At 40.2% G+C, this 27,753-nt stretch overlaps 1 protein-coding gene across 2 annotated transcripts; it reads left to right on the forward strand.

Annotated features, from left to right (window-relative positions):
* On the forward strand, positions 1-27,720 carry SLCO1C1 (solute carrier organic anion transporter family member 1C1). Of its 2 annotated transcripts, none has more exons than XM_068948650.1 (15): positions 1-667; positions 5,096-5,241; positions 8,524-8,665; positions 9,732-9,864; positions 10,503-10,624; positions 11,330-11,476; positions 12,571-12,669; positions 13,466-13,711; positions 14,565-14,729; positions 18,587-18,782; positions 19,801-19,966; positions 20,395-20,579; positions 24,595-24,659; positions 25,395-25,512; positions 26,002-26,573. In XM_068948650.1, the coding sequence occupies exons 1-15, from the start codon at positions 595-597 to the stop codon at positions 26,036-26,038; spliced, it is 2,040 nt and encodes a 679-aa protein (XP_068804751.1). In that variant the 5' UTR covers positions 1-594; the 3' UTR covers positions 26,039-26,573. The 2 variants fall into 2 exon arrangements, with proteins under 2 accessions (XP_068804751.1, XP_068804741.1); XM_068948640.1 differs by lacking the exon at positions 26,002-26,573 and adding an exon at positions 26,584-27,720 and having other exon boundaries at positions 3-667.
* Positions 27,721-27,753: the final 33 nt, after the last annotated feature.

Raw genomic sequence — 27,753 nt, forward strand, 5'->3', positions numbered from 1 at the left:
TGGGAGTACTGAGAAATACCAGTGTCTAGGTGGGAAAGCTCTGTGATAACTTGTTCCCTCTGCATCCTAACCTCTTCCCTCTCCCTCCCAATCCAGTTTTGGGTTTTTTGTCTTTTTTTTTTTTTTCTTCTGGTCTGCTCTCCCTTGAAGTCTTTCGTTTCCTAGGAATGAGCAATTAAGAAGATGAGGATTATATTTTTTTTTCTCTTAACAAAGCTTTGTCACGTGCCCAATCCAACTTGCAGCAAGTTGCAAAGAAAAATATCGCCAGGAGGGTTTAGCTGCTCTTCAGTGTTTCAAAGTTCGGCACTCGGCGTCTTTGCTTTGCCCGTGTGCCCGGTGTCCCACAGTCTATAGGAGGGGAGAAAGGAAGGGAAAAAGTGACGAGGTGGGGGAGGAGGATGGGGGGGATAAGCACAGAGCGGTGAGGCGAAACAAGAGACAGCGGTTCCCCCACCCCTGTGTTTCTTTCTTTCTCTACCTCCAGTATAAGAGGTGCCTTCCCTAGATTGGGTAATTTCGAAGAGGTGGGTTTTTTTCCCCCCTCAAACTTTTCCCAGTTCTAAGTTGGGACCAGGGTGCGTGCATGCATGTATGGGTATAAGCAGTAGAGGGAGCTTACCCACGCAAACTGGTAGGCACCATCCCTGGGGATTGCTGCTGCCAGGTAAGATTTGTTTTTTTCTTCTTCTCTTTCTCCATGTCCCTTTTAGAGAGGATGTGCTTTAGCTGGGCTCGTCTGGTCCACTTTCTCTGCACAGGTCTCCCGTTTCCCCCCACCCCCCGTCTAGCAAATGCCGCTCCCGTGTCTGCAGGCTGACACATGATGAAGGCACCTCTAAGGAGGCTTATTGCGAAGCAGATATGCTTCCAGTGGTGGGAAGGACTTTCCTCAATGCCTGGAGCGTGCACGAGTTTAGGGGCACTTAGGGAATTGCCCGTTTGTCTCCCAGCTCACTGTGTGCCTGCTCAGAGACCTTCTCCAGACCGGACCCTAAGGCACAGCCCCGCATCCCCACTGCGGCCACATCCCCACTGCGGCCACAGAGGCGCCACGGAGGCAACACGGGAGCTGCAGGGCGGCCGAGGCAAGGGGTACTTTTAATGAAGGCAGGCATGCAAGGAGGGGGTCAGCGCACCCCAGTGCAGGGACAGAGGACTGTGGTAGGTGCATGGCCAGCCAGCAGGCAGCAGATGCATGGCCTGTATTTAAGAGCTTGCAGCAGGTGTGACAAAGTTCGGAAGGATCCCCTCACTTCAGGGCATTGAATTCAGTGTCTTGCTTTCCTGTTAGTATAACTGGTGGCCAAAGTCTACCCATTGCATTTATTAATTTCAGTACTCCCAGTCAAGGCAAGTTTAAGGTGAAACTCATTTGGTGAGATTTGATTCTTCATAAGTGTGGTAAACACCACGTTCTTCCCTCCCTTGTGTTTGCAGAGGTTAAAATGTCTCTGGTTTGCTTTAACCCTGTCCAAAAGAATCTCTGCTATTACAGGCACGACTGGTAGTACAGCCTACACTAACAGAATTAGACTCTGTTTTCAGTTATGTACCTACTCTGCCCTGAGAATTATGGAGTCGAGCAGCAATAAACAAGAAAATGATTTTTCTAAAAGAGCAAATAACCTCATACAGTGCTTTCTTCAAATGCTTGCTCTCTTAATCCCTAGTAAAAGTTACCATATTGACTTAGAACAACTAAGCCCATGGGCACTCCATTGATTAAATATCTTCAGAGATCTTTGAAGATTTCAATGTGCTATATAAGCTTCAGAAGATGCTACCTGTAATTAGGAAACACTGTTTAAATGGTGTATGGTTGCAAGAAGAGAAAATATAGCATCTAAGCCTTCAAGTTGTACTATTTATGCCCTAATATATTTGGTTTTATTCTCACCATTTCATTATTTGCTTGTATAAGAGCTGAATATCTTTGCTGCCACAAAACCTGCATTTTGGAAGATCTTGGAGATTGTGTGCAGGTTTAATAATAAACACTGATAAAACCAATTAACATATTTTGATTAGGCAAATACTATATGGTAAAGATACACACTTAAGTAACAGGTACATTTAAATCTTGTGCAGAGATAACTGCTGCACGATATTATCTTCAGACAGACAGAATGCACTAAATCCATATGATTACAATCTTTCAGTTAGGCGTTTGTCTTCGCACGGATTTAGCTTAAGAAATGTTTGTGTCTATGTGTAGGTATCCACGTACAGCCATTTCTGCAGTCATACATGTGCTAACAGCTTACATAAAGAATTCGTAACTATAAATGTTTCAACAGTGTGTGCGTGCACATACGTATACGCAAGGAGAGATGCACAGAGATGGCTAGATATGGAAGGCTTGAACTGAGCACTGTGACATGGTGGGCTGAATTTGGCTGAGAGTTTTTCAAGGGATGTGAGGTGACCGTCTTTAGCTTATTCTTTTAAATGCAAAGTGCAAGACAGAAAACATACAACCAGATGGGTCTGTCCCCCAACATGAAGTGCTGCATGCCAATCTCTGATTCTCTGTCATTGTCAGCCAAATTGGACCAGTAACCTCATCTCTGTGAAATGTTATTTATGCCAGTACTTAGGATTATGTTTCATCAGTGTTCCTGCCACCTCTAGGGAGGAAGAGCCGGCCCTGGCTGCCTGGAGATATATGGTAGCCAAGATAAGGTGAAAAGCTAAGACTGTCTCTATAATGAAGTCAGTTAAGGAGCATCCATAACAGTCAGGTATCTCCCAGTATTGCAACAGAGCTCTCTGAGCTCCCAGAGCAGTTGGAAGTGTGTTATAAATGCTTCCAGTATAATACCAATGGCACCAAAAAGTGTTTGAGAGGCACTGAAACACTCAAGTGAAACACTCATTGCAAAAAAGAGGAACGCTTAGAGCTAGTGCTGCAGTGGCCTGCGATGCTGCCGAGCACATTGCACTGCCCTCTGGCTTAGGCTGAGTTTCCCACAGAGGCCTTATCTGGGCAACTGAACCAAGGCTCTCATGTACGTGGCTTTAGGTTGCTCTAGGATGGAAAACTCCTGTCCTCTGTAAAGCCGTGCCATGGGAACAACCATGAGGACAATAAAACCTGTACAACTTGTATAGTTATCAGGCCTTCCTGGTATGCCTCCATCTGACATCTGGAATCAGATTTTAAATGGTGTTATTTCCTATACTGTGCTTAGCCTGTAGAGTATAAGTCTTGTCTGAACATGGCTACCCATTCTCTGTCCATCTGAGAAGTGCCCCAGTTCAGTGTGACCAGGATTTACGTGTTGCTCTCCAGTACTGGTGTGTCGTACTCCATCTCCACATCTCTGTGGCATTTTGAGGGGTCAAACCTGTATATGGAGTTCAGGGAAGAAGACTGTGCAGCTCTGCTCCGCTGCTGGACTTTCCCAAGTTGGGTGTTGGTTACTCAAACATAAGCACAATGCACCTGAGGAAGGGTGGGGCTGCTTTTGTTGAAAAATTTTCCTTGTCAGGGTTTTTATTTTTCATTCTTAAATTGCTATGGTAATAAAGTGCTCAGCATTTCAAACCTTGAGCTAAAGGCTATCTATCTCGTGTATTTACATGTTGTCATACCTTATGTGAGTTTTCATGCCCATATGCACAAATTTGAATGAATTTATCCTCACTCTGCTCTCAGAGTGCTCTGAGATACGTGCTGCCGTTCTCCATTGCATGGCTTAAGAAGTGGAGCGTGGAGAGAAAACATAATTATTTTTCCCAAGATTACAAAAAGTCATCAGCAGGGCAGGAGTAGTTTACAAGTTTTCTGCAGTTTGCACAAGCCGTCCTTCTTTTGCTATTGTTGGTCTTACGAACATCTGTATACTCAATAGCGCTAGTACGAAAATGCGCTATAGTCCCTGACGCAGCAGTGTCAGATTCAAATATTTCTCATATATGGAGTCAGTAATTTTTGTTCTATTTTATGTGATGGACAGGTCTCAGTGAGATTGTTGGTACCTTATTCTTAGCCACAGACTTTTTACTAGAGCCTAGAGCCTAAGCAAGCATTTGCATGAGCAAATATTAGCATCTAGATATACTTTTGTTAAATATAATTGATTACATCAAATTTTACGTTCTGGAAACTCAAGTACCTGCTGCATGGACCCTTGGGAACCCAAGAATACATAGATATACACACATACATGCATGCCTATATATATTTATGAACACACATAAACATATTTTTTGTTTATATAAGGTCTATATCTTTATACATACTTAAAAAGAGTAAGTTTCACCTAGTCCTGTTTTCAGTCAGCAGTTCTATAAAACATAGTGCTGCTTACAAGTGGACACAAAAGCTTATTTAATAAATATTTCTAGATCTGATTTAGAGATTGAAATTAAGAACAAGGTACTGTAGTATATAAGTAGAGATTTAAGAATTACTGATATTTGTTGTTTTCAAACTTTAGTATTTAGGTTTCCTTTACTACTTTGTATTTACCTGCAAAGAAGCAAATTCACATTTTCCTGTAACAATTGACAAAACCATTGAGCCCTAAGGCCTTATCTAAAATGGTAAAGGGAACTAAACCTCTTTATTCTTGTGTAACTCATTAACTAACCTCAGAAGATTAGAGATAATGTTTCAATATAAAACAATTCAAGTCCCTCATTAACAGGGCTAGACGTCCTTTGATCTAATTACTTCATGTCCCAGATATATGGGAAATTCAGAGATCAGCTCTGAGAAATCTCTGCAGACACGGTCACATCTAGAAACATGAACTTAACATATAAGCTCCAGAAATGTTATTTAACGTTAACAAGCCTCATTTGGTCATCTGGTAATGCTTGGTCAAATGTTCAATGAAATCATGTTGATGATAGCTAGAGAATGAAGATGAAGCTATTTACTGAGTATTCTCCATTATGATAGGCGACTGGATTGCAAATTTCCGTAATTAAACATGCAGTGCACTGTTCGGATTCTGCTGTAAGGTTTGATAATTGCTGTTGTAGGGGAAAGCAGTACAGCAGGGTGTTGCTGTCACATGACAAGTTTTTCAGGCTGAGCTAACAGGATGCCCTTTTAAAATGTTCTTCATGTTTTCTGGTTTAGAGGCAGGGGATATCATCATGGAGATTTCGTCAAAAGAAAATACACAGTTTTTCTCAAACAACGTAATCCTGCCAGCTGACCGATCTTCATTCAAATCTGAATCTTCTGCTTCTAAGGAAAAACAATCATGTTGTGGAGGCATAAAGGTAGAGTAAGAGTTTTGAATATTCTGCTAGGGACTTAGAAGACCTCTTTTTTGGTGAACTAACCCTTTCTCAGTTCTAATTTTGTGTTGTTGAGTCAATATGAAATTATTCAAGATATTTCTAAGTCACAAAAAAGTCTGCTTCTGTTCTGTATTTGCCTAATGTTTGGCAATGTTCAGATAGGACCTGTTGATTCAGGATGGCGTATTGTAAGATCTTCAAGGGTCATCCTGAAAGGTTAATACATCCTCTTTATTGCATTGCCCAATTTTCCAGAGGTTAAGAGCAGAAGGTGAGAAGCCAGGTACCACAGTCAGCCGTTAGTAAGTACTGCTTTTTTAAAATTGTAGCCATGGCAGCCTTCTGGGTTCTGTAAAATAATGCTCATATTACTGCCTGCATGTTTTGAGTGGTATATCATTTAAGTATCATTGTAAGGTTTGTACTCTGAGCAAAAGCGACATGAGAGGACTTTGAAAACAGACTCTGAAAGTCTGTGAAAGTTCATGGCTGTGTTTGCATTTCTCTCACCACCCCCCCCCCGCCCAAAGTGTGTCCTCTGGGCAGAGGAAGCACCCTGCTTTGAGCCTTTACCTGCCTGATGGCACGAGCATCGCGCCTGGGAGGAGCAATCCTTCTGGAAAGCCTTTCGGGGACACGGGGGATGGACAGCAGTACGGTGCTTTGCCTACAGCCTCTATCAGTGATCTACAGCTGAGGCTCTTGTATGAGGGCTCAGTAAATCCCCCTACAAATGTGAGCTGAGTTCACCCAAGGTATTGGAAACTGAATCTTCAATCTTGCCCAATTCTTTTAATCTTGCACGTTCTTTATTTCTGTTGTTTTTTTACGCTAAGCAAAATCAAACAAATCTTCCTTCAGAGACTGACACAGATCCCAAGAGAGTCACAGATTTCTGTGACAGTAGAACTGAACTCTATAAACTATGCAGAGCCGTTAAGATCTTGTTGGATTAATTAAGATAACTGCTTTAAAAATGCATAAATTCCTGCATATTTCTGTGGTCTTGCTCTGCGAAGGTCCAGAACTGGGATCCTGTTTTGAAATAAAAGATGAGTTATATTAATTAAATTGGTAGCATAATAGCAATTCTATCTTTGTTCCTCCATTTGATTCAACAATAATTCAATTTCCTCATTGAATAAACCTTCAGTCACAGATTAACCAGTCAGGAATCAGCTTACTAGCTCCAAAAATAGAAGAGCAATATTATCAAAGCTCAGTTTTCCATGTTCAAGAAATTTGTGGCTTCTGCAAACTAAACTGACATGATTAACCTTTAGAACACCAAAACAATGTAGAGGTTCAGGAGGTTGGCTTTTCATTAGTTACCAGCCTTCCCATGCATTAAAATTGTCTTTGTTGACCAAAAAGTATGTACAGTCAGTAACAAACCACAGAAGAATATGAAATCGTGTGCACCTGTCTACCACACCTCTAAATTAGGAGCATTTTTTTCCACCGTAGTATACAGTCTCCATCTCCCTCCTGGGATAGTTCCAAACCGAGAGGAAAAATCCATGCCAAAGGAAGAGAAGTTGCAAGTGCCATTTCAATTATGTAATTTTCCTGTGGAAAAAGAATACCTGTTTTACCATTGCTGTTTAAAACTGAGGGGCATAAGCACACAAAAAGTGTAAAAAGATTATATCAATCTTTTTCCTAGAGATGTTTTTGAGAACCCTAACAGTGGGAAATAAGAATGACGTATCGTTTATTTACCCACAGGCTTTTCTGAAAGAGATACTGCTTAATAACAGTGCTCAAAAAAGAAAAGTATGTATGTTGAAAACGACACAGATATTTTTGAACCTTGGCATAGGAATTTGCATTAAACATTGATATCGGAGTTGGTACTAATTTTTCTTATCAAATGTGATGTTTTAAGGATGTTGTGCTTGGACATGGGGCAGACTTGTTCAGAGCTCTTATTGCAAGACTGATTGCCCAGAGAGCAGTCCTGAAGGATAGGACAGGGGTCTAGACCTCTCCACATATCGAATGTTGCTGTGTCTTTTTATTTCTGGTTTTGATTGTTTGATATTTTTTTACACCTTTCACAAAGTGCATTATATATTCAGTCAACACAGCCTGTCTTTGAAGATAGAAAGCACTGTTGCAGTTCGCATTACAGATTGCGCTGTCTGAGTATTTCTGCAGTTAGTAAACATGGTAAGGCTGTATTTACATTAGGAAATAGCTCTGTCAGAGTGAAATAGTTGGTGCTAAGGACCCAGCAGTCAGTCTGTATGCACTTCAGGGCAAAGCGTTACTTCACATTCGTTCTAGCCTTGCCTCAGAGACTGAACACCCGTTACCTGTTAAAGTGATTAAATGCACTTCTGGAGCATATCTTCCACTTTAATTTCGTGTGAAAGAACTTTGGTTTGCATGTTTGTAGCGTGAACCAAAGTGCAGCGGAGGGCCTGGGAGTTTCACTTCCAAGGCACGCTCCTCATTCAGCCTAATGCACAAAAGACAATGTGAAAGTACTTCAGTGCAAATAACTGCCTCTGCAAAGCAAAGGATGAGAGAAGGTTCCCCACCTGCAAGATGCACTATACACTCATAAGAAAGTGCAGACACTAGAGCTGACAAGAGCTTTGATGGGGAGAGGACAGTTACAGAAGAGAATTATCTAATAGGTGGTTGCGAGGCCCAAGGAGACATGTAACAAGAGGCAGCAACATCTACCTCTTGCTCAGTGTTTAACATCCAGTTCTACTCCGCAAGTTCATCCAGCTGAAGGCTCTCTTGTACAGATACCTTACTACCACCCTGGGCTTCGGTGGGGACATCTTACCAGAACAAGACTCTAAAATCCAGCTGGTTGTTAGATACCCTAGTAAAATGAGCGAAAATACACATTTTTGGTCAGATTCCTACTAAGCAAAAGCCTAAATTAAAAAAATACCCATATACCCACACTTAAAATGTACCTTTACTGTTGTTGTTGTAAGATACCCTCCATTAGAGGGATCGGGAGGCTGCTGTATTTATCTGCCCTTCAAGGCATCAATTGCTTTGGCATCTATGAAAAATTAGCACAAGTACTGGTCACTAGCAAGTTCCGTCTGTGTTGTTATTGCTCATAGCAAACACATACATTGGCAGTCTAGCATATTTCACAAAAAGTAGGAGAAATATTGACACAGTTATTTGGGAAAAGAAGAGTTAGGAATGTAAGAAATATTTTAAATTGTTAATTAAGTAAAGCTTTCTGTACTGCCTGATTATAATCACTGTCACTTTTTTTCACAGATATTTATTGGTGCATTATCTTTTGTTTATTTTGCAAAAGCACTGTCAGGAAGTTATCTAAAAAGTACTATCACACAAATAGAAAGAAGATTTGATATCCCTTCCTCTTTGGTTGGCGTTATTGATGGCAGTTTTGAAATTGGTATGTGCTGCAGAAACCCCTTTTTGTTTTCAGAAAAAAAAAGTGATATGGTTTGTTTGTAAGAATGTATCTCTCTGGCCCATTAACACTAAGTGAAATTCACCTAGTAGTGGTCAACGTGACTTAATATACTTACATTGGCTAAGATGGGGCTGCTGACGCAAACAATTCAACATATTCCTAAATGCTCTATGATAAAGACCATGGTAGTGATCAACATCTTTATGTGTGGTTCTGATTGGCACTGTTTCTCAGAACCTGCAAAGACAGGAATTTCATTATAAAAACAGTAGTTGCCGCAGCATAGACTATTTCCATTTTACTCCCCAATAAGTAAAAATTTTAACATTTGATATGAACTGAAGGATCGTTTCACCCATTCAGTTAGTTACATGATTTGATAAGCCCAGCTGTTGGCTAGCCCAGCCAGAACTTCATGTCATGAAGTTTAATAATACAAATTTTACCTGTAGAATAATAATTTACCTGCACAGATTTCAAATTTTTCTCTGCTTTTGTCAGCAGTCCTGCTTACCCATAAGTATTTGTCCAAGTCTCACCAATGTATCTTCATGCTTTGGTAAGCAGCAAGAGTACAAATCTCTAAGTACAATCTACCTGCATTTTCCAGTCCATTCATGTCACTCTTACACTAAGGTTTCCAGTTTAACATTACCTCTGGCTATTTCAAATTACTGATTTTTCTCTTGGTTGTTCAGTGCACAGTGGTATTCATGGGAATGAAATCTCAGCTTCAGTATATAAAATTCTGTTTAATTCCTTCTTTTCTTGCTTTCCTGGATATTTCTTTTCTTCTGCTACAGGCTATCATCTGGTATAGTCCTTCTCTTTCCCACCACTTTTCCAAAAGCTTAAGGTTTTCTTATCAGGAAAGGTGTTGGGCTCCCATAAGAATGCCTGGAAATGGGGAAACAAACCAACCCCATGTGGTCAGTCATCTCCCCTTGAAACTGCTGCATATACTACATGCTAGGGATCTTTATTTTAGAGCTTAGATCTCTTATCAACAGGTCGTAAATCTCAGTTTTCTTTTGTACTTTCAAAGGGAACCTCCTAATCATAATTCTTGTAAGCTACTTCGGAGCGAAGCTTCACAGGCCAAGGATAATTGGTGCAGGCTGCTTAATTATGTCAGCTGGAACATTCCTAATTGCGATGCCCCAGTTCTTCATGGGACGGTAAGTGCACAGTGATCTGCGTTCTCCAGCTGGGAGCACAGTGGATGTTAGCTCATTAAAATATTTAGGGATTGATTGTGACTAGGCCAGTTGAAATAGGCCTATGTTGATGTGGGTACTCAACTTCATATTTGTTATGAAAGGACTTCTTTTATTACTGCAAAGTAAGTAATTTAATGTATACCCTATCCACAGTTGTAATTGACTTATCAATCTGAGATCTTGATCAGCCTGTTTTTGATATAGTTTGAGCATCATAAAAGCCTCAGTGGTGATGCAATAAAAAAAGCGAGGAAGACAATCTGAGTATTAGGCACAAACTATAGTGTACACCAACTTTCTGATAACATGCACTAGTGTAGATTTATGTATCGTAGTAGAGGAAAGAGCTTGTTAAATTGAAATGTATCACTGTGACAGAGAGAGATTTGAAGGAACCATTTTCATATAGTATCACAGTATAAACTGGGTTCCATCTATGCCCTGCAAACCACACAGATCATGGGCAACATTATAATGGGACGCAAATGAAATCTGCATTTAAGTGCTTTGGGCCTATCTTCCACGGTAGCAATAGTTTTGTTTGTTATTTTTTCTTATAAGTTGGGAGGGTAAAGACAATTCTGTTTTTTGAACAGATATAGGTATGAAAGATTTCCTTCCATCATCAATTCAACGGGTAGCCTCTCCCCATGTCTACAGGAAAAAAGCCAGATTCCACTCTCAGCCTGGGAAAAATCTCAAGCTAAAATAAATGGAGGTAAGAACAATCCCTTTTAAATGCTGTGCTGATAAGCACACTAAAATACATGAAAAGGCTCCCAAATTCTAATGTACTAGTTTATTAGGATGTAAAAATAATAAATGGGAATCAGGCACATCTTTCTGCCAGATGTGCTGGCTGAGACAGATTTATTAAGAAAGATTTGAAAACCATTCTGCCCACTGCTAAGAGATGTCTTTTCAGGCTGGGGCCTTTCCTCCAGCCTTGCTATCTGCTCCAGCAGCTTTCTGCAGCTTCATGGCTTGTAGAAATGCCAGGTAGTCTCTCCTGGGGACCTAGGAAAGTCACCGCTTCCCTCTACTGCGAAATGTGTGAGCTAGGCGTGATTGGTAGTGCTGTCTATCCTCCATGTTTCCCAAATCTTTTCTTTAGGATTAATTGATTAGGATCAATTTTGGTCAGAAACAGGTGAAAACAGTTTTACGTGGGCTGTAGCAGCAAATTTATAAAACTGGCCAATGTCTAATATCTTTGGCTGAATCTTTTCATGATAAACATGTGTCTACCTCAAGCTGTTCAGCTTAAAATTTCCACCCACATGCCCACCAAACCTTTCCTCACAGTTCAAAGTACAGTGTTTGCTCACTTTAGAAGTATTTTACTCACCTTCTTTTAGTTCTGTGCACTTAGTGTCAAAATGTTATGGAAAACATGTTTCTATCTCTGTCCTGATGTATCCAGGATGTGAAAAAGAAGTTGGCTCATCCATGTGGATCTATGTTTTACTGGGAAATCTCTTGCGTGGAATAGGCGAAACGCCTATCCAGCCTTTAGGAATTGCATACATTGATGATTATGCCATTGAAGAGAATGCTGCCTTATATATTGGTAAAATAAATAAATTATTTTTCTCTAATGGATTTTTCCCTGGTGGAAACTGAGTCATTCTGAATAATGGAATGAGAGTTATTGAACTAACTTACCCTGACTGTTTTGTTTGCATCCTTTCCAATATTAAAGTTTTATTTAACAATCATGTAAGCTCAAAGGACCGAGTTCCTCTTTAATTGTACCAGTGTAGTTCCATTATCTTAATTTGAGAAAAGAATTTGACCTTAGGCTCCTGCTGTTACCTTAATCTTCCTAATTCTTCTGGATGTGGACTATTTAGCTTCTGTGCACAGTTAATTCTCTGGCAAGTGATAAAAACGTGTACTTTTTAAGCACTTAAAATAGAATTTCAGGAAATTCTTAGAACTTCCCCTCCAGATTCAGGTAGAATTGTAACAAATAGTTCTGAGGCTTGAAAAGTCGGGATCACTGTTTTCTTGTGTTCATTGTGTGAAGAGCTCTGTCCCTTCATGTGAAATATTACCAAAAAGTCCTGCCCTGTCAGCATCCTTTTTTGACGTGTTTCCAGCCTGGCAAAAAACAGAATCCCTGTATAAAAGACTTGTTCCTGCCAGATTTTCAGATCAGTCCTGAAAACTCAAAATATGTGGCAAGTTTGGCTTAGGGTCTATTGAAATAAATATTGGGCACCAAATCACAGTGATTGTTCAGCCTGTTCAAGGTCCACTACAATTTCCATTACTGAGATAATTTCAGTAATTGATATTTGCTTTCCAGTTACTTCAATATAGTCAGCAAAACAGTTTATATCAATTATAGAATGGTACTAATATTGAGTTTAGGCCATTAAGTTCCTTGAATTTCTTTTCTTTGGGCTGAATTTCATTCTTTAATTGTATGATAACCAAAACAAAAAAGTATCAATGTAGGGGGGAAAATTTTATTGTTGTTTTCTTCTTGCGGAAGTGCTAACTTGAGTAATTAACTGTGCCAGAAAGCAAAGGTTGACTCAGTATATAAAGATTGTATCACTTGTTTCCTTTCCAATGTCATACTTTGTTCTTATGTATAGCAAGAACCAATGCTCATTTTCACTTAGAAACATAACAGTCCCCTGTTTTCTATTACAGGCTGTGTACAGACAGTTGCAATCATAGGCCCAATATTTGGCTTTCTTCTAGGATCCCTGTGTGCCAAACTTTATGTTGACATTGGCTTTGTAGATCTGGGTAAGTCAGAAAACTTAGGTTTAAAAATTCAGTCAGGCTCCAATATGTCTATTTTAGGCATGTATTTTAGGCCAAGAACTATCTAGTTCCAGTATCTCTCCTAAGGATAAGAGGCTAATAGAGTAGAGCTGGCACTTTAGGAGATAAACATGATGACAGCAGTGCAGTGCCTCATGCGAAAAAGCCTAACAACAAGAACAGCTGTGGAGGAAATAAAGAGGCTTGACTCTTCCTCAGTCCCGGCAGATCCTGCCTCGCAGGAGATCATCTGGTGAGGAGGCACTAGGGAGGCAGCAGGTACCAGAAGGAGGCAGACCTAAGGCTCAGTATCCTGCTAAGAGCTGGACATGTGAATTTTGGATTACACTGTCATTGAATAGAAAACCAGTGCTGAAGATGGTACCAGAGTTCCTAATTTCCTTCCTCCCAAGAAAACACCTTCCACTCTGGTTTCTGGCTGGCTCCGCAGCTTCTGTGCAGAACAGCCCAGCTGGGAGCAGGGTGCGACCACCTGCAGTACCCACCTTGAGTGCATCCTCTCCGTGGATGTGTGCACGGTATGCTCTGGGCCCCCCGCAGTGTCAGGGAGAGTCCACTGCTGTCCCTAGGGATCAGCAAGTCCTTATCACCTCCCCTGAGTTGCTCTTGTAACACTGGTAGATACACCTGACACAGATAAATCTAGACTGAGAGAGGACTCTCCTGGAGAAAGTCCCTGCAGAAATCACCTTCATTGTTATCAGCAAACATTCCCTAAAACCTTTGTTTTTTTCCTCTCCTTTTTGACTTTTTCCAGACAGCATAACAATAACTCACAACGATGTGCAGTGGGTGGGAGCTTGGTGGCTGGGTTACTTAATAGCAGGTGTGATTAGTGTTCTGGCTGGCATCCCATTTTGGTTCCTGCCCAAGCACCTACCAAAACCCGAAAGCAGAAAGGACTCCAGTACCTCTTCTGAGCAGTCAAAGTTCATCACTGAGGATAACATGGAGCGACAGAAATCTTATCAGCAGCATGTGAAGTTTGCTGAGATGGCAAAAGGCAAGTCACTAGAGTTTGTTTCCTCACTGTTGAGACTCTCTGTTTAATGGCCTCAGTTCACCCCCCTCCCCAAATGTAACTTTCCAGCTAACTAGTATGCACAACTCTAGGGAACAATTTCATTGTTCCCTAGACCTTCTCTTTGCAGGCAGAATTTCTCCAGCTGAGGTTTGTAAAATTATGCTAGTGGCCCAACAATTATCACGAAACCCTGCAAAAGCGTTTCCTTTGCAGTTCTTGGTTGTTGCAGGAGTGGAAGTCAAATAGTCATCACCTGTGATAGCAGTTCCTAAACCACCTTTTTCTGCGTGCTCAAATTCCTTTTTCTTTAAGATCATCCGTTTTAGTAAAATACATACAAAAGCTGATCAGAATAAGAATGAGTATGGACCACATACAGTATGTTAGCTAGCTATCTGGATTTTAGCACCAGCAGTTTTGCGCAATTGTATTTCCTTGGCTCTACCTTGTCAAAAGTGTTTTTCCTCAAAATTTGAATCTGCAGCTCAACATGCTTGTGCTTACCTTCAGCTATGCTGAGCACCCTCCCATCCCAATAAAGCTAAAAGGAGCTGTGGCTGTTGAGGACACAAAGAAGCCAACTCAGACCTGTTTAATGATGAAAGGAAAGTACCTAAAACAAGATTGCTCTCCTAGAAAGCTGTTGTTTAGTAATTTGTTCCACCGTGCCCCCATGCAGAAATGTAGTTCCTAAGAGCATCATGGGACTTCATTTATTCCTTCTGAAAGATCCTGCAGTCTTCTTTTGGAAGGCACAATCATGTTAAAAAACATTGCTCTCAGAAGTTATTCTCTCTGACATGGTTGTTGTTTCCATTATTTTATTTTGCAGATTTCTTGCCATCACTGAAGAACCTTTTTGGAAATCCAGTTTATGTTCTGTATTTGTGTGCAAGTATCATTCAGTTCAATTCTTTAATTGGCATGGTGACATATAAGCCAAAATATATTGAACAGCAGTATGGGCAAACGTCTTCAAAAACGAATTTTGTTATAGGTATGCTATATCTGCTTCTTGATAACTTAAAAGCTGACATTTTAGGAGTGACCTATACATATGGGGAAAACTGTTTCTTAGGCTATGCTTATTTGTCCTCCTTCCTTGCCTGGCTTTTAAGTAGTATCTTGTAGAAGATAAGTTATTTCATTTCTGCTTTAGCAATAATTAGTTCTGAGGTTATCTACGCACGTCTTACTACAAAAGGTTGCACAGTTTGATACTTTATTTCCCTTTCTACTGGGAATTTGAAAAATAATGTATATACATCACAAGATAATAGTTGAAAAGAGGATTACTTTTAAAATATTTTACATGAATTTGTCATCAGACAGATCTATTCCCTTTCTGGCTTCCCATTTATTTCAATGAAATGAAGATCAGCTCATTGAGTGCTAGAGGACTGACCATAAATTAGCTGTGATATTGCCAGTGATTTCTCATTTTTTTGAAGAGGTTGGTGTTAAATAAAGGGAAGTCAAAGTCATATCAGTGGTCATATAACATGTGAATTAAAAACTTAAGCTTATCTCAGTGCGATGCTAGTGAAAGAAAATCACATATTTCTGCCTTAACTGTGCTGCTTACTTAAGAGCTTTTCTCAGTTATGAAGTTAGTCTCCTTAGCCCCCGTATAACACAAGAGAGACAGGAAGAAACTATCTTTCTGCTGGACCACAGGGCCAGCTTTGGGAGTCTGGCCTCCCCTCTTCCTGTGCCTAAAATCAGAAGCTGTGGAGATGGTCATTTTTGGAGACACGCTCAGGATGGTGAACTTCACTGCCCGGCTATTGAAACAGGAGGCTTGAATTCAGTTTTTGAGGTCCAATGATTCAAAAGCATCAGAGGGCAAAGAGGTTTACATCTGCCTTGTTTCAGAGCTCTCAAGACAGCATTAGTTGCGCAGCAACGGAGGTGTGTATGAGCAGAAAAGCTGTAGTGAGCCATTGTGCTATGTTAATTCCTTAAAGATAGAGGCTGGAATTTGCTGGCACAAAACTCCCAAAAGAAAGGAGAAATCTTCAGTCGTAGTTGATGGCCAGGGAAAGTCCAGAAAACAATCCCTACATTCAGTACAGTACTTTTCATTGTATTCACAGATTTTCTGGAGCTAAGCTTTTAGCTATATGCGAACTGATTGAGGGTTAAGATCCATCTGATTTGACGGGGCACCTATATTCAGCAGAGAGTGTATGATGGCTAGGCTAGGAAAGGACTCTGGCTTAGGAGCTATCCCTGCAGGAAGTTCCCTTCCTCCCTTTGCTTTCTCTCTCGATCTGCTGTCTCCTTTTCTCCACTAAGGACCTGAGGGCTCGGTAGAACTAACAATATCTATCTCCCTTTCCCTTCCCCTCCTTCTTTTTTTTTTCTTAGCAATCTCTGTCTCAGTCTCTTTGATAGATATTAGAATTGTCTGGGCAATTTGAAGCACTGTAACCAAAAACAGTTGGAGCCTGTAAGAGGGTATTTTTTCAGTAGCCACAAACCAAGAAATATACAAGAAAGGAAATGGTGGCTTCTGTGTTTGTATGGCTTTTTTTAAAATATACATGCAATATTTTTCCCATGATGCCAAGGTCAAGCAAAAAAGTTAGCAGTAAGAACACAAGAAGTACATATGAGACACAGAAGTATCTATGAATGGGCAAGTGGAAGGTGTTTAGTGCCTGGTGTATCACACAGCTCCCAGTTTCCACTCCAGTCTTACCTGGCAATCAGAAGAGAACAGGAAAATGTGCGTGTTGAAAGGGTTTGCGCAGGGCACCCTCGTGGGATCGTGTAAGGACTCTCTCTTTACCTATGCTGTATTTGAGATACCACCTCTGAAATCTCCCGAAACACAGTTTTCACATGTGCTTAGGATGATCAAATGCCATCCCACTGAAGCTTCCTGAACACCAGCAGTAACAGGATTAGGCCCAAAAGGAGCACGTTTGACAGCTGTGTTTAATAAACTCTCTCTTGATATGCTGGCGGCAAAAATGAGATTATCTTGTTTTATACCTTTTGGCTCAGAATAAGATATGTTTTATAGCGTTATCATTACATGTCTCTTCTGGAAGAAATGATTTCCTATAGAGCCTCTTAATCACGTAGAGTAACGGACAAATGCAAATCAAGTATCTCACGGCAATCTTTAAGTCAGCAGTACTTGCAGTATTCATTTGAGCAAGGTATGGCATTGAAATGAAGGTGAAGGCACTGGTCTGTGTCTACACAGGAAATCTCAGAGTAGTCTGGATTTTTATAAAATAGTTCCTGGAAAAGATACTTACCTCTGTTTTTACTGGATAGAATAAGGCTATTTTTAACAAAAACATGCCTTCTAGCATCTATGCTAATCACTGCTTTCTCCCATGCATACAGGTGGATACAATTTGACTCAGTTTAAGGGGTCCCTTAAGGGTGTATTTCTTGGCAGAAAGATTAAATTGCAATGTTGTGAACTGATATTTGAAATTAAGTCATTTAAAATCATGTTTTAATGCCACCATACCCCTGAATAAACATCCAAAATATCATCTATTGTATGAATGCACATATACTTTTGTACTTGCTTTTGTTTTATACACTCAAATCAGTACCACTAGGTGTCAGCATTAATTAAAAGCCGCAGAATGCATAGTCCTGTGAAAATGGGAAATTTCATATGCTAAAACTGGATGGTAAAGCTAGGAAAATCATTTTCAGTAAGAATGAAATCCAGCAAAGGGCACTGTACTCGATTGTGCAGTGTCTTTTACAGTGGCCTCTCTTTACATCTTTTTTGTATGTACTAAACAGGATTTTTTTGGTCTTGATGTCCATGTCTATCAGTATGGACACTGCTCTGAGCAGATCCGTGCAGGTAAGGATTAACGGTCACCCAATCTTATGTGTTACCTTCACTGCTCTTCCAGCGGGTTGCTTGAAGTCTGGTAGAAGAGCGGTCATGGGGTGTACGTATCTTCTTGCTGCTGCAGCACTTGCCCAGGGGAGCATTTCAGCAGCCAAAAACATAGACCTTCTGGTTACACCCTGACTCTCCTGTGAGCGGAGGCAATGGCTTATAGCTAGTTCTCTCCTCGCTGCGGACTTCCCTAGCAGATCATCAGCAGGATCATTCAGCCAATAATTCCTGGCCAAATCAAAACAGAAAAAACAGCAGGTCTCACTCAAGTTCTCTTAACTCTGTAGGCCAAAACTTGATTTGCTCTCTAGGAATGAAGAGTTCAGGCTACTCCTGTCAGCGGAAGGGAGAAGGAGAGAAGCTGACCTGGAAAATCGGAGTGGGACAGCCCCAGAGAGTAGCCCGTGTTGCTTCTGCTGTGACTATATGGGTGAAGGACACAAATAGGGCAGCGGGAGGGTCTGTACCAAAAACCCAGCATGCCAAACTGTGCAGCAGGACTGCGGCCCTTTTGGCAGCCCTCAGCAGTACGATGCTCTAGACAACAGCCTGCTTCCGCATGCCCAGGGTGGCTCTCATGAGCACTACTGTGACATATTACAACTGCGACATATTACAACAGCGACTACAAAATACTATGACGGTAATAGAATTTGAACAACCCCTCCACCAACAAACTAGCTTAAGAAATTGGCAGATCGCTATCTAGACCCTCTATACAATCTCACTGATAATTATGTTTCTGTTGAAGAGCTAGCGATGTAAGATTTCTCTAGGAACCAGTTTTCGGAAACAGTCCCAGCATCATCGTAGAAAAGTTCCAGATCTGGACAAATAAAATCCCCAGATCAAAGATGCTTCAAATTTTGCCACTTCATGTTAGCACTACTGCTGGGTTTTTTTGACAGAGGGGGACGGTCCGTTGAAGTGAAGTTTTCACTGATGCAGATTTTTCTGTTTGATTTCAGGTCTTATCAACATTCCTGCTGTGGCCTTTGGCATATTCTCAGGGGGACTGATCATGAAAAAATTCAGAATCAATGTTCTAGGGGCTGCAAAACTTTCCCTGGGATCATCTTTCTTTGGTTACCTTTTACTTCTTTCATTGTTTGCGATGGGCTGTGAGAACTCGGAAGTGGCTGGGCTGACCGTGTCGTATCACGGGTATGTTGGGAAGTGCAAACTTCAACATAAAGTTCTATTTCAAAACAAACTCCTTCCTCATTGTATTCCACAAGGAATATATTTTTGAACTGAGAATTGCTGACCTAAATATGCTTCTCAGAAATTTGATTCAAAGCAGTGGAAACCATTCCATCTATTCCAGTGGGCATTGTGTCAAAACCCTTTTGTGATTGTCTTCAGCCCTGAGGGCTTTATGCCACAACTGCAGATTATTTTTCTGATTACTTTTTAATTATTATTGCCATGGGACCCATCCTTTGAACCTACAAATTCCTGGAAATCTGAGGAGCTCAGTAGGGGGGTAATAATCAATTAATTGTTCTTTGCCTCTGTGTGCTGCTGAACAACCCATGGCATTTAACAGCTTCTGGACTCAAAACTTAAGGAAGTAAAGATTAACCGTGAGCACAGCGGTACGCTTGAGGCTGGCACTTTTTGGTCATTTTTGTCCCTGTTATTACCCTACAAAGCTCTTTCTGTGGAAGGGTCTTCCGTCTCTGATTGCACAGCAGGCCCAGGAGTAGCTCAGGTGTCTACTTCGGCAGGAGCTGGCAGACAGTGTACAGGTATCGGCCCTTCAGATTAGGTGAATCCCATTCCGGTCATTTCCCAGTGGTGATTTCCCATGAGTAACTCACTCCCCTCTTTGTAGCTGGAATAATCAAACTTTTGCCCAGGTTTGATGTAACTGCATCAAGCCTCAGATAATTAAAATCCTAGAAAATCTCACAAAATGCATGAATGGAAATTGCTAGCTGTCCTGCTTAAGAAAGTAACTATTATCTCATAGTAGGCACGTCAAATAGTAAAATACTTTTGATAAAAGAGAAATAAGAATGAACACTCCTGTGCAAAAGTGAAAAGAGACAGCACCTTAATGGACTAAAAATACAAGGCCAACTTCAGGTGCATCTGGCAGAAAGCATAACCCATGATTTGATAATGGTTTCTTTCACATCTACTAGAAAGCATAATTCCAATTTCTCTTCTTCTACAGAACCAAACAGATAACTCATTATGAGCAAGCTCTGTTTTCAGAGTGTAACTCAGGCTGCATATGTTCCAAAAATGACTGGGATCCTATATGTGGGGATAATGGAATTACCTACATTTCTGCTTGTCTTGCTGGCTGTCAGGCATCCAATGGAAGTGGAAAAAATACTGTAAGAGATTCTCCTATTTCTATACGTGACGTTGTAGTTTTCCTAATATAACTAGTTCTGGCACAGTAAATTAATTAAAACTGAGTAAGCTAAACCTTCCCCAATCATAAGCTCCTGAGGTTTTTAGCAATCTGCCACCCACTTTTAAAACTTTCTGAAGTGCTGCTTCCAGTAGATACCAAATGGAGAACGTAGGAGTTTTTTTTTTTTAGCTGTTGGCTACCAATGCCATTAAAAAAAAAAATACAGTCATCAAAAGTAGATATTTCCTTTAGATAATTCTTCTTCAATGAAACAGAATTTTTCCTGTTGTAAAACCTTTTCCATTTTGGAATTAAACTTCTGGCTACCCAGAAAAACATACTAGGGAATGAACATCCACTTTCTTCTGTTCTGGTTATCATGCCCTTTCACCTGCTATCTTTTAGGTATTTTATAACTGCAGCTGCGTGGGAATTTTAGAATCTCCTTCAAGAAGCTTCTCAGCTGTGGTGGGACCATGCCAAAAAGGAAATGAATGTCCAAAAATGTTTCTATATTTTCTGGTAGTATCGGTTATCACTTCATATACTTTGTCAATAGGTGGCACACCTGGATACATACTACTTCTAAGGTAAGCAATCATTTCTTTTAGCATTGCCAGATGTTTTCAAGGTGCTTTGATACCTGTAATCAGGTCTTTCTCCTTTCCTAATATTCTGTGACGTATTTTCAGCTATGCAAGGTGGATTTTAAAATACTTTCTCGCTACTAAAAAGCATCCTCACAATCTGGCAAGATGTTTTCTGCTACTGAAGCACGTACTTGTGATTATCTCTACCTTACACGTTTCTGGCTGTGAACATGATATAGCCGGCCTAGTTACCGTTTGTATCAAATTCTACTCACCTTAATGCCTTTTACATTTTCAGAATGGTGTTAAATGGCCTTCATGTGAGTGGAAATCAGCTCTACACGTGTCTGTGTGCACATGTATGTACTTATAGATAACCAATTTTCCTCACTTGCAATGGATACCAATATTCAGGTACACAGAGGTGACCTAACACAAACCCAAAACCTCTGTATACGCTCAGTTCTTCCCCTTGGGTCCACTATATTTATCTATACAATTACTCCTTTAAAGATTTCTCTCTTCAGAATACAGATAGATTTGTCATGCAATGGTTTTTGCTATCGTAACAATCGTGGATTTATCCTGTGTGTCCCAAGAGGTTGTTCCACTACATATTTAACTGCTGGAACTATTTGTCCACCACCAAGTGTAAGCTTTTTAGCTAGTTTTAGAAAGTGCAAACAGAATGTAATACTTCCAGTGCATAATCTGGACTTTTGTCAACCTTTGGATTCCCAGTTCTGCACCACTCCGTCTAGGAAAGCTTTTTTTTTCAGTTCTTTTTTCCATATTATTTCCACATGGGTACATGCTACTTCTCAATTGAAACAGCAGCAAATATGTAATTAAGTTTTATTATTGCTGTGTTTTCTTACCCTAAAATTCTCTTTGCTTTTGAATGAACTTTTCTGGAACAGGCCCTATCTCATTGCCAGTGTCTTTATACCACACAGAAAAAGCCAGAGCTAGAACTGGCTGAATATATGTTATATAGAAAAACCTAAATAAGTAAATGTAACTCCAGCTGTGGTTCCAGCACAACCCTTGCATCAGAAGTAATGTTCACACAGAGCCTTTTAGAAATGATTAAGGTGAGGATCCTGCCCCATTGCCCTCCACAAACACTGCCAGTGAAGTACATGCCTTAAACCATGTGTAGCTTTCCACACCCACGTTGTAGCTGTGTCCAGCCCCAACAGTGTTATCATCGAGCGCTGCAAAAAGATGTGGTGTCTTTCTCTCCAAGCAGTGACTGCAGAAAGACCAATCATACTAGAATCCATTTAAGACCACTTTTTGCTGAAAAGTGAAACTATTCACCATGAAGCTGTCCATTCACCAAGAGGACAATGATTCACAAGCTGAGAGCTTGTAACACAGTGAAGCCATCAGCATTTCTGTCAGATTGCCCACCGTGGTTGCTTCTGCCACAGGAGGTTTTTCGGTTGTATAAAAATGGGCTTAGGGCTCTGCTGGGCTGCAGTCTCCTTCACCTTTCCCTCCACATGTCACATCTCCCTTTTGTCCATAAAACATAGGGCAGGAAATAATGAACAGGCATAGTACCATATGGGGGCACAGCACCACCATTGCCGTGCTCAGCGACTTGCTGTCTGTCCTGTCTCCATTGGAGAAATATTTGGCAGGAGACTCTCTTAGCTGGACATACACAAGCTTCAATCATATGGGGGTGCCTTGACTTCACAGCCCTAAGTGCCCACTCTCCAGGGACTTGCTGCTTAACGAATTTATTTGGAGAATTTCTTTAGAGCTGTTTTCAGTAAAGATCCTAACACATTTTGTTATATGAAATCAGAGAGCTTTATTGGTTCAGTTCCAGTACCTTTCATTCCTGTTGAAAATAATTTTACTTCGAGAGCAGTCTAATTGAAACTGAGAAATTATATGTTCCTTAGCTGGAATAAAGGCACCAGAATCTGTTCCACAGCTATATAAAACATGTTTCAATATGTTAAATCTACTTTTTTTTCTTCACAAATGACCTGAGGGCACAATTCCATATTAAGCTCATGCTCACTTTTCTGACATTTGTCGACAACTGGCTTTCCCTGAAAATCTGTCTGAACAAGACGCGTGCTTTTTTTCCCAGAAAAAAAACGCTCTTTGAAAAGAAGTACTCCTAAAGTCAAATTTCAGACTTCTTTTAAGTAATTTTTGCCATTATCTTTTAAAAAAAATTTTCAATATTCAGCCAGGTCTAATAAGAATCCAGGATTTGGGCACGTTGATGTTTTCAGATAAGTTTGGGATATCCTTGCATCTGCTGTGGAGCACAAATAGAACCAAATCCCCAAAGGCTTATAAGATTTAGTGACACTTGCTTCAAGAGTTTACAAAAGCAAATTCATTGAAGTACGCTTACAGCTAGTGATTGAGTCATTTGATGAAATGTCCTTTCAGTGGTTTTAGGCTAAAAACAATTGCCAATGAACTTGGGGAAGTCCTGAAGTTTTGGGGAAAAAAAATGCAATTTGGATTGCTGCTGTTTAAGGACAAGCAATGAATAGAAAGTCAGTAGGCAATGAAAAGGAAATCTTAGGTCTCCCAAAACAGGGCTGACTTTTCAAGGTCTTGAAAAAACACAGTTTCTGTGGAAAGATAACACAAATATGCATTTTTTTTTTCCGTCTGAAGGAGAAGATGTCTGTATTATATTCTTTATGAAGAAATCTTAGCAGGATATCAGTCTTACAGAACAGATAATATGTATCCAGTTTTGGTTTTATTTTCCACTCTTTGCTTTCTATGCCTTCACATTTGGCTAAAATGACTTCCAGGCAGAGACTTGCTTGTGTAGCATGGATCCTATAGGGACAGTAAAACACTGTCACTCTGGATCGATATCGTATTTTGTCCATTTTTCCAGAGATGACAATGCCTGCATAAGTCACAATGGTAACAGATTGTACGACAAAAATCCATGATCAGGGCATTAGAGAGTGAAGCCCTCAGATCACAAAATGAGGCAGATACGAAGATTTTTTGACTGTGTCAATATCTTGATCTTGTTTTCCATACATGCCCTTCGTGTCCTTTTGCATTTTCACTAAATCAAGGGAAGATGATCTGGATCTTGTTCACAATAAGGGCTCTTAATGCTATCCTGGCAGGTACATTGGAATGTATCAAGCATGTCTCAGCTTAACCAAGTGACTGGGACTACTCACATGCTTAAAGTTAACCACGCGCTCAGGTTCTTGCTGGATTAGAGCAGCAGTGCCCAGGTGACCTGTCTTGCAATAGGCAGCCCAATATACAGTGTACGAAACAACACTTGAGCAACCGGTGAGGTTAGCAACAGAGGAACTGCACTAATTTGACTTGCTCCATAGGACACTGTCGCTAGAGTGTATATGAAGAGTGGCTGCTCTCCAGCCCACCTCGCCTACCCACCAGATGAGCCCCTGAGGCTTGAGTATCCCCAGTCTTGAGCCAGAAGGGCTTAGGTTTGTGCTCAGGAGCTATGACTGGGCTCACATAGCAAGTTTGAATGCGGATAGTCTATTCTGTCAGAGTCAGAGATTTACCTTTACAGGAGATGTGATCCTGATCCCGGATACAGGAAAATTAAAATAGTATGCCTAAATGCCTTCTATTAATCTGGGTCATAATGTATCCACAATTTTATTGAGTGCTTAATTGAATGAGATGATTGTTCGATTTCATGAGCCTATTCTTGCTCTCTGTTTGTAACTCCTATAAGCTATTTTTGCTAATATTCCACCACCATTAAATTTTGATATTTAATATAGATATTAAGAAAAATGCACTACCACCATTAAATTTTGATATTTAATATCGATATTAAGAATTCCTAGATTCAATTTTAATTTTATCACATTATTTTCATACTTCTAGAATTCTGCTAAAGTCAGCTGCATTAAGGAGAGAAAAGTAATATCTCTTTCCTCCCTCATGCTTTCTATTTGTGTTCAAATTATGCACAATCAATTCTTTATTTCTACTTAACACTGATTTTTTTTATTTTTAGGTGCATTAAACCGCACTTGAAATCATTTGCGCTTGGGATCTATACTCTGGCAGTAAGAGTGCTTGGTAAGTTTGGTTGGGGATATTTTAATGTAGTCCTCTTTAGTCACTTATCTGAGAGTTAACCTTTGACTATTGGAAAGAACTACTTCTAGCTGACAAGTCAACATTATATGATTACAAATAATAAAAAAAAATTAAAAAAAAAACAAGGACAAAGCTTGGTAGAAGGAAAGAAACTGTATATTATGTAAATCCTATAGCTGTATCATAACAAAAAACGTAAACTGACAGTGCACATTTGGAGGTGACAAGGGATCTGTCGTAGTACTATGAAGCTAACATCAAAATTACTTCTTGCCTCTTCTTATCCAATAAGAAGCCTAATAGACCGGACTAGAATATTTTGTGATCATTATTGAGGCATATTTTCGTTAAGTTCTCAGGGAATTCCTGAGGTCAGGGTGGACTGCAGCCCTGTGGTAAAGTTGCCTGCAAGCCTTCTCTAAAAGCAAGGTTGTCATGAGATGCCAATGAACCGAGAACTCTGAAATCTTCTAGGTCTTATTAGAATAGATAACAATTAGCAGAATGCAAGGCACATATTTCAATAGAGAAAAGTTAGATGAGCTGGGTGAGGCAGATGAAATGAAAAGAAGGTATCAGTTGTGTTCTTACAACTTCTTTGCGTGTGGAAGTGTCATTATTATTTTATATTGTACATTAGTATGCCTCTAGATCAGAACAGATTACCCTGGAAAGTAATGGTATTGCCTCTATTTATTTGTTAAATACATCCAGCCGGAATTCCAGCCCCAGTGTATTTTGGAGTGGCAATAGATACCACTTGTCTGAAATGGGGAAGCAAAAGATGTGGGGGAAGAGGAGCATGTAGACTCTATGATTCCAGTGCACTCAGGTAATACCTCTTGTCAGTTCATTCCTTAAATATATCTACACACAAAGGGCTAGCATTGGTAGGAGAATTTGCATCTAATAAATTGGGTGAAAAATTTTACCTTGAGTGAAAGAGTTTGAAAAGCAACAATAATAATAATGATAATAACAATAATGCTCAGTTTTTAGAGTGCTCTTTGTGTTTAGTCTTTTTTGGTTGACATTATTTCAATTTCTGCTGAAAATATTTAAGGCTCTGAATTTCTAGCCAAAAAAATTTCGATTCTCAGTTTTATACTAAAACTCCTCCCATTTTCTCAGCAGTTCTGCTGGGGGAGGGTTGGAGGGAGCCTGTTGTACCTCAGCATTGTTCCTTATTGGAGCTGGATCACAGGGAGGACGGGAAGGTGCCATGAAGCACGCCTGGCTTATTGAAAGGCTTAAGCTCTATGCTGACTTTATTGATTCATTGCTAGAGGAGAGTAATTATATGAACTGTATTCATGAAAAGCATTATCCTCCCATGGAGAATGGAACAACAATGGTAAAAGGAAAACAAGAGAACAGGGCTGCTGGTAAGTTGTCACCCCTTCCCCTCATCCCTCCAGAAATAAAACATGAGAAGAGGGGTGCATCCTCCTTTGAAAATTTCATCAGAGAAGAAAAGAACAAAACTCATTTGGGACTCAATACTAATAAAGCATAATGAGATATTATTGTTGTTGTTGTTATTGTCATTATTATTATCTGCCTGTAAAGCAAAAATACCATTGGTATCACTGGTACTGTTGATGAGGCAACCAAAAAATAAATTAATTGCCCTAGAAATATTAGCATTCTTCTCACCAAAGCACACTGGAATAGCGGATGACAGTCAAACGTTGGCACACTTTCTTTACCACTGTCCACACGATACCTGACCTAGGTGAGCTGAGCATCTCTTGCTACCAGCATCATCATCTTGCTACTTTGCTTGAACTCCTTCCTCACTCAGCTTCACTGCACAGAAATATAAATGTGTCCTTACTGCCAGGCTGCCTTCTAATTGTACATTGCCTTCAAGATAGGCTCTGATAGATCTTTTCTCTCACAGATACGTATATCTGGGACTGACTTTGGTGTTGGGCACCATGTCCATTTTCTTCAGCATCACAGTCCTTTGGGTCCTAAGGAAAAGGTCTGCTCCACAAGACGAGACCATCTCAGCCAACGGAAGAGGCGCTGGTTTGACAAAGAAGAAGAGAGACAATTTTGTCAATAGTGACCATTTGCTTCAGACAACTTACTGGCCAGAAAAGGAAACTAGACTTTAAGAAGATCGAGATTTTGACAGTGACTTTATAGAGTGAGAGGTGTTCCAAGCAAAAATTCATCATCATTAAAGCTCTTTAAGTGAGGTATCCTCTTAGTATACACCCCAGAAATGTTCATCTTTCTGTAATTTTCATTGTAAATATGAAAAACAAAAGACAAACATTTTAGAATGGGTATAGCTCTGAAAACACTACTCAACATTTGTCCTGCCAAGTCAGTGCAACTCAAAGGAGAGAATTTGCCAGGACTAAGGGGGTGCAGCTTGCTCCCTCTCTGAAAAGTAGGTTTTATGGCTGCTCCTCAGCTCTGTTTCTCCAGGTCTAGCCACAACCGTCGCTGCTGCCCTTGCTTACATCTGCACGTGAGAGGTGCTGCATGGGCTAGCTACGGTGCTCTTAGCCTTATTATCGACCCTGCAGAGAGCTGGTACACAAAAACTATTTTGTAAATGGAAGGTGCAGAGAATATCCTGCACTGATTCTCACACAAAACTCCCTCTTGCAAACAGCCCAGCACAGGGTAGGAGGAAGGTGGTTTACTGGAATGACAAACCAGCTGCAGGCTTTGAGCATCCTGTCAATTCTACCCATAACACTTGGGCCATCAAATGTTGTGGGTAGGGTTTTCTTTTCAAGTACACTCCAGCTCCATTATAGCACAACATTAACAGTAACGAAAATTGTTATTACAACAGTCAAAGATTCCGTGAGAATATCTTCCAAAGGAAACTGAAATGAAAAATAGAGCTTTTTTAGGTTTCCAGCAGTTTCTTCCTACTTGCTAATACTCAATGTACTGAATAATTCCATGCAATTTGTGCAGTGTAATAACACCATGATACAACATACACATGATTTATTTTTTAAAAAGCTATGACAAGATTTCTTGGGAATAATAAAATAAATTCAAAGACTGAGTGATCTGGGGCATTTCCTTTTAATTTGTGTCA

This window comes from Struthio camelus, chromosome 1, assembly GCF_040807025.1.
Source record: "Struthio camelus isolate bStrCam1 chromosome 1, bStrCam1.hap1, whole genome shotgun sequence".
NCBI lineage: Eukaryota > Metazoa > Chordata > Aves > Struthioniformes > Struthionidae > Struthio > Struthio camelus.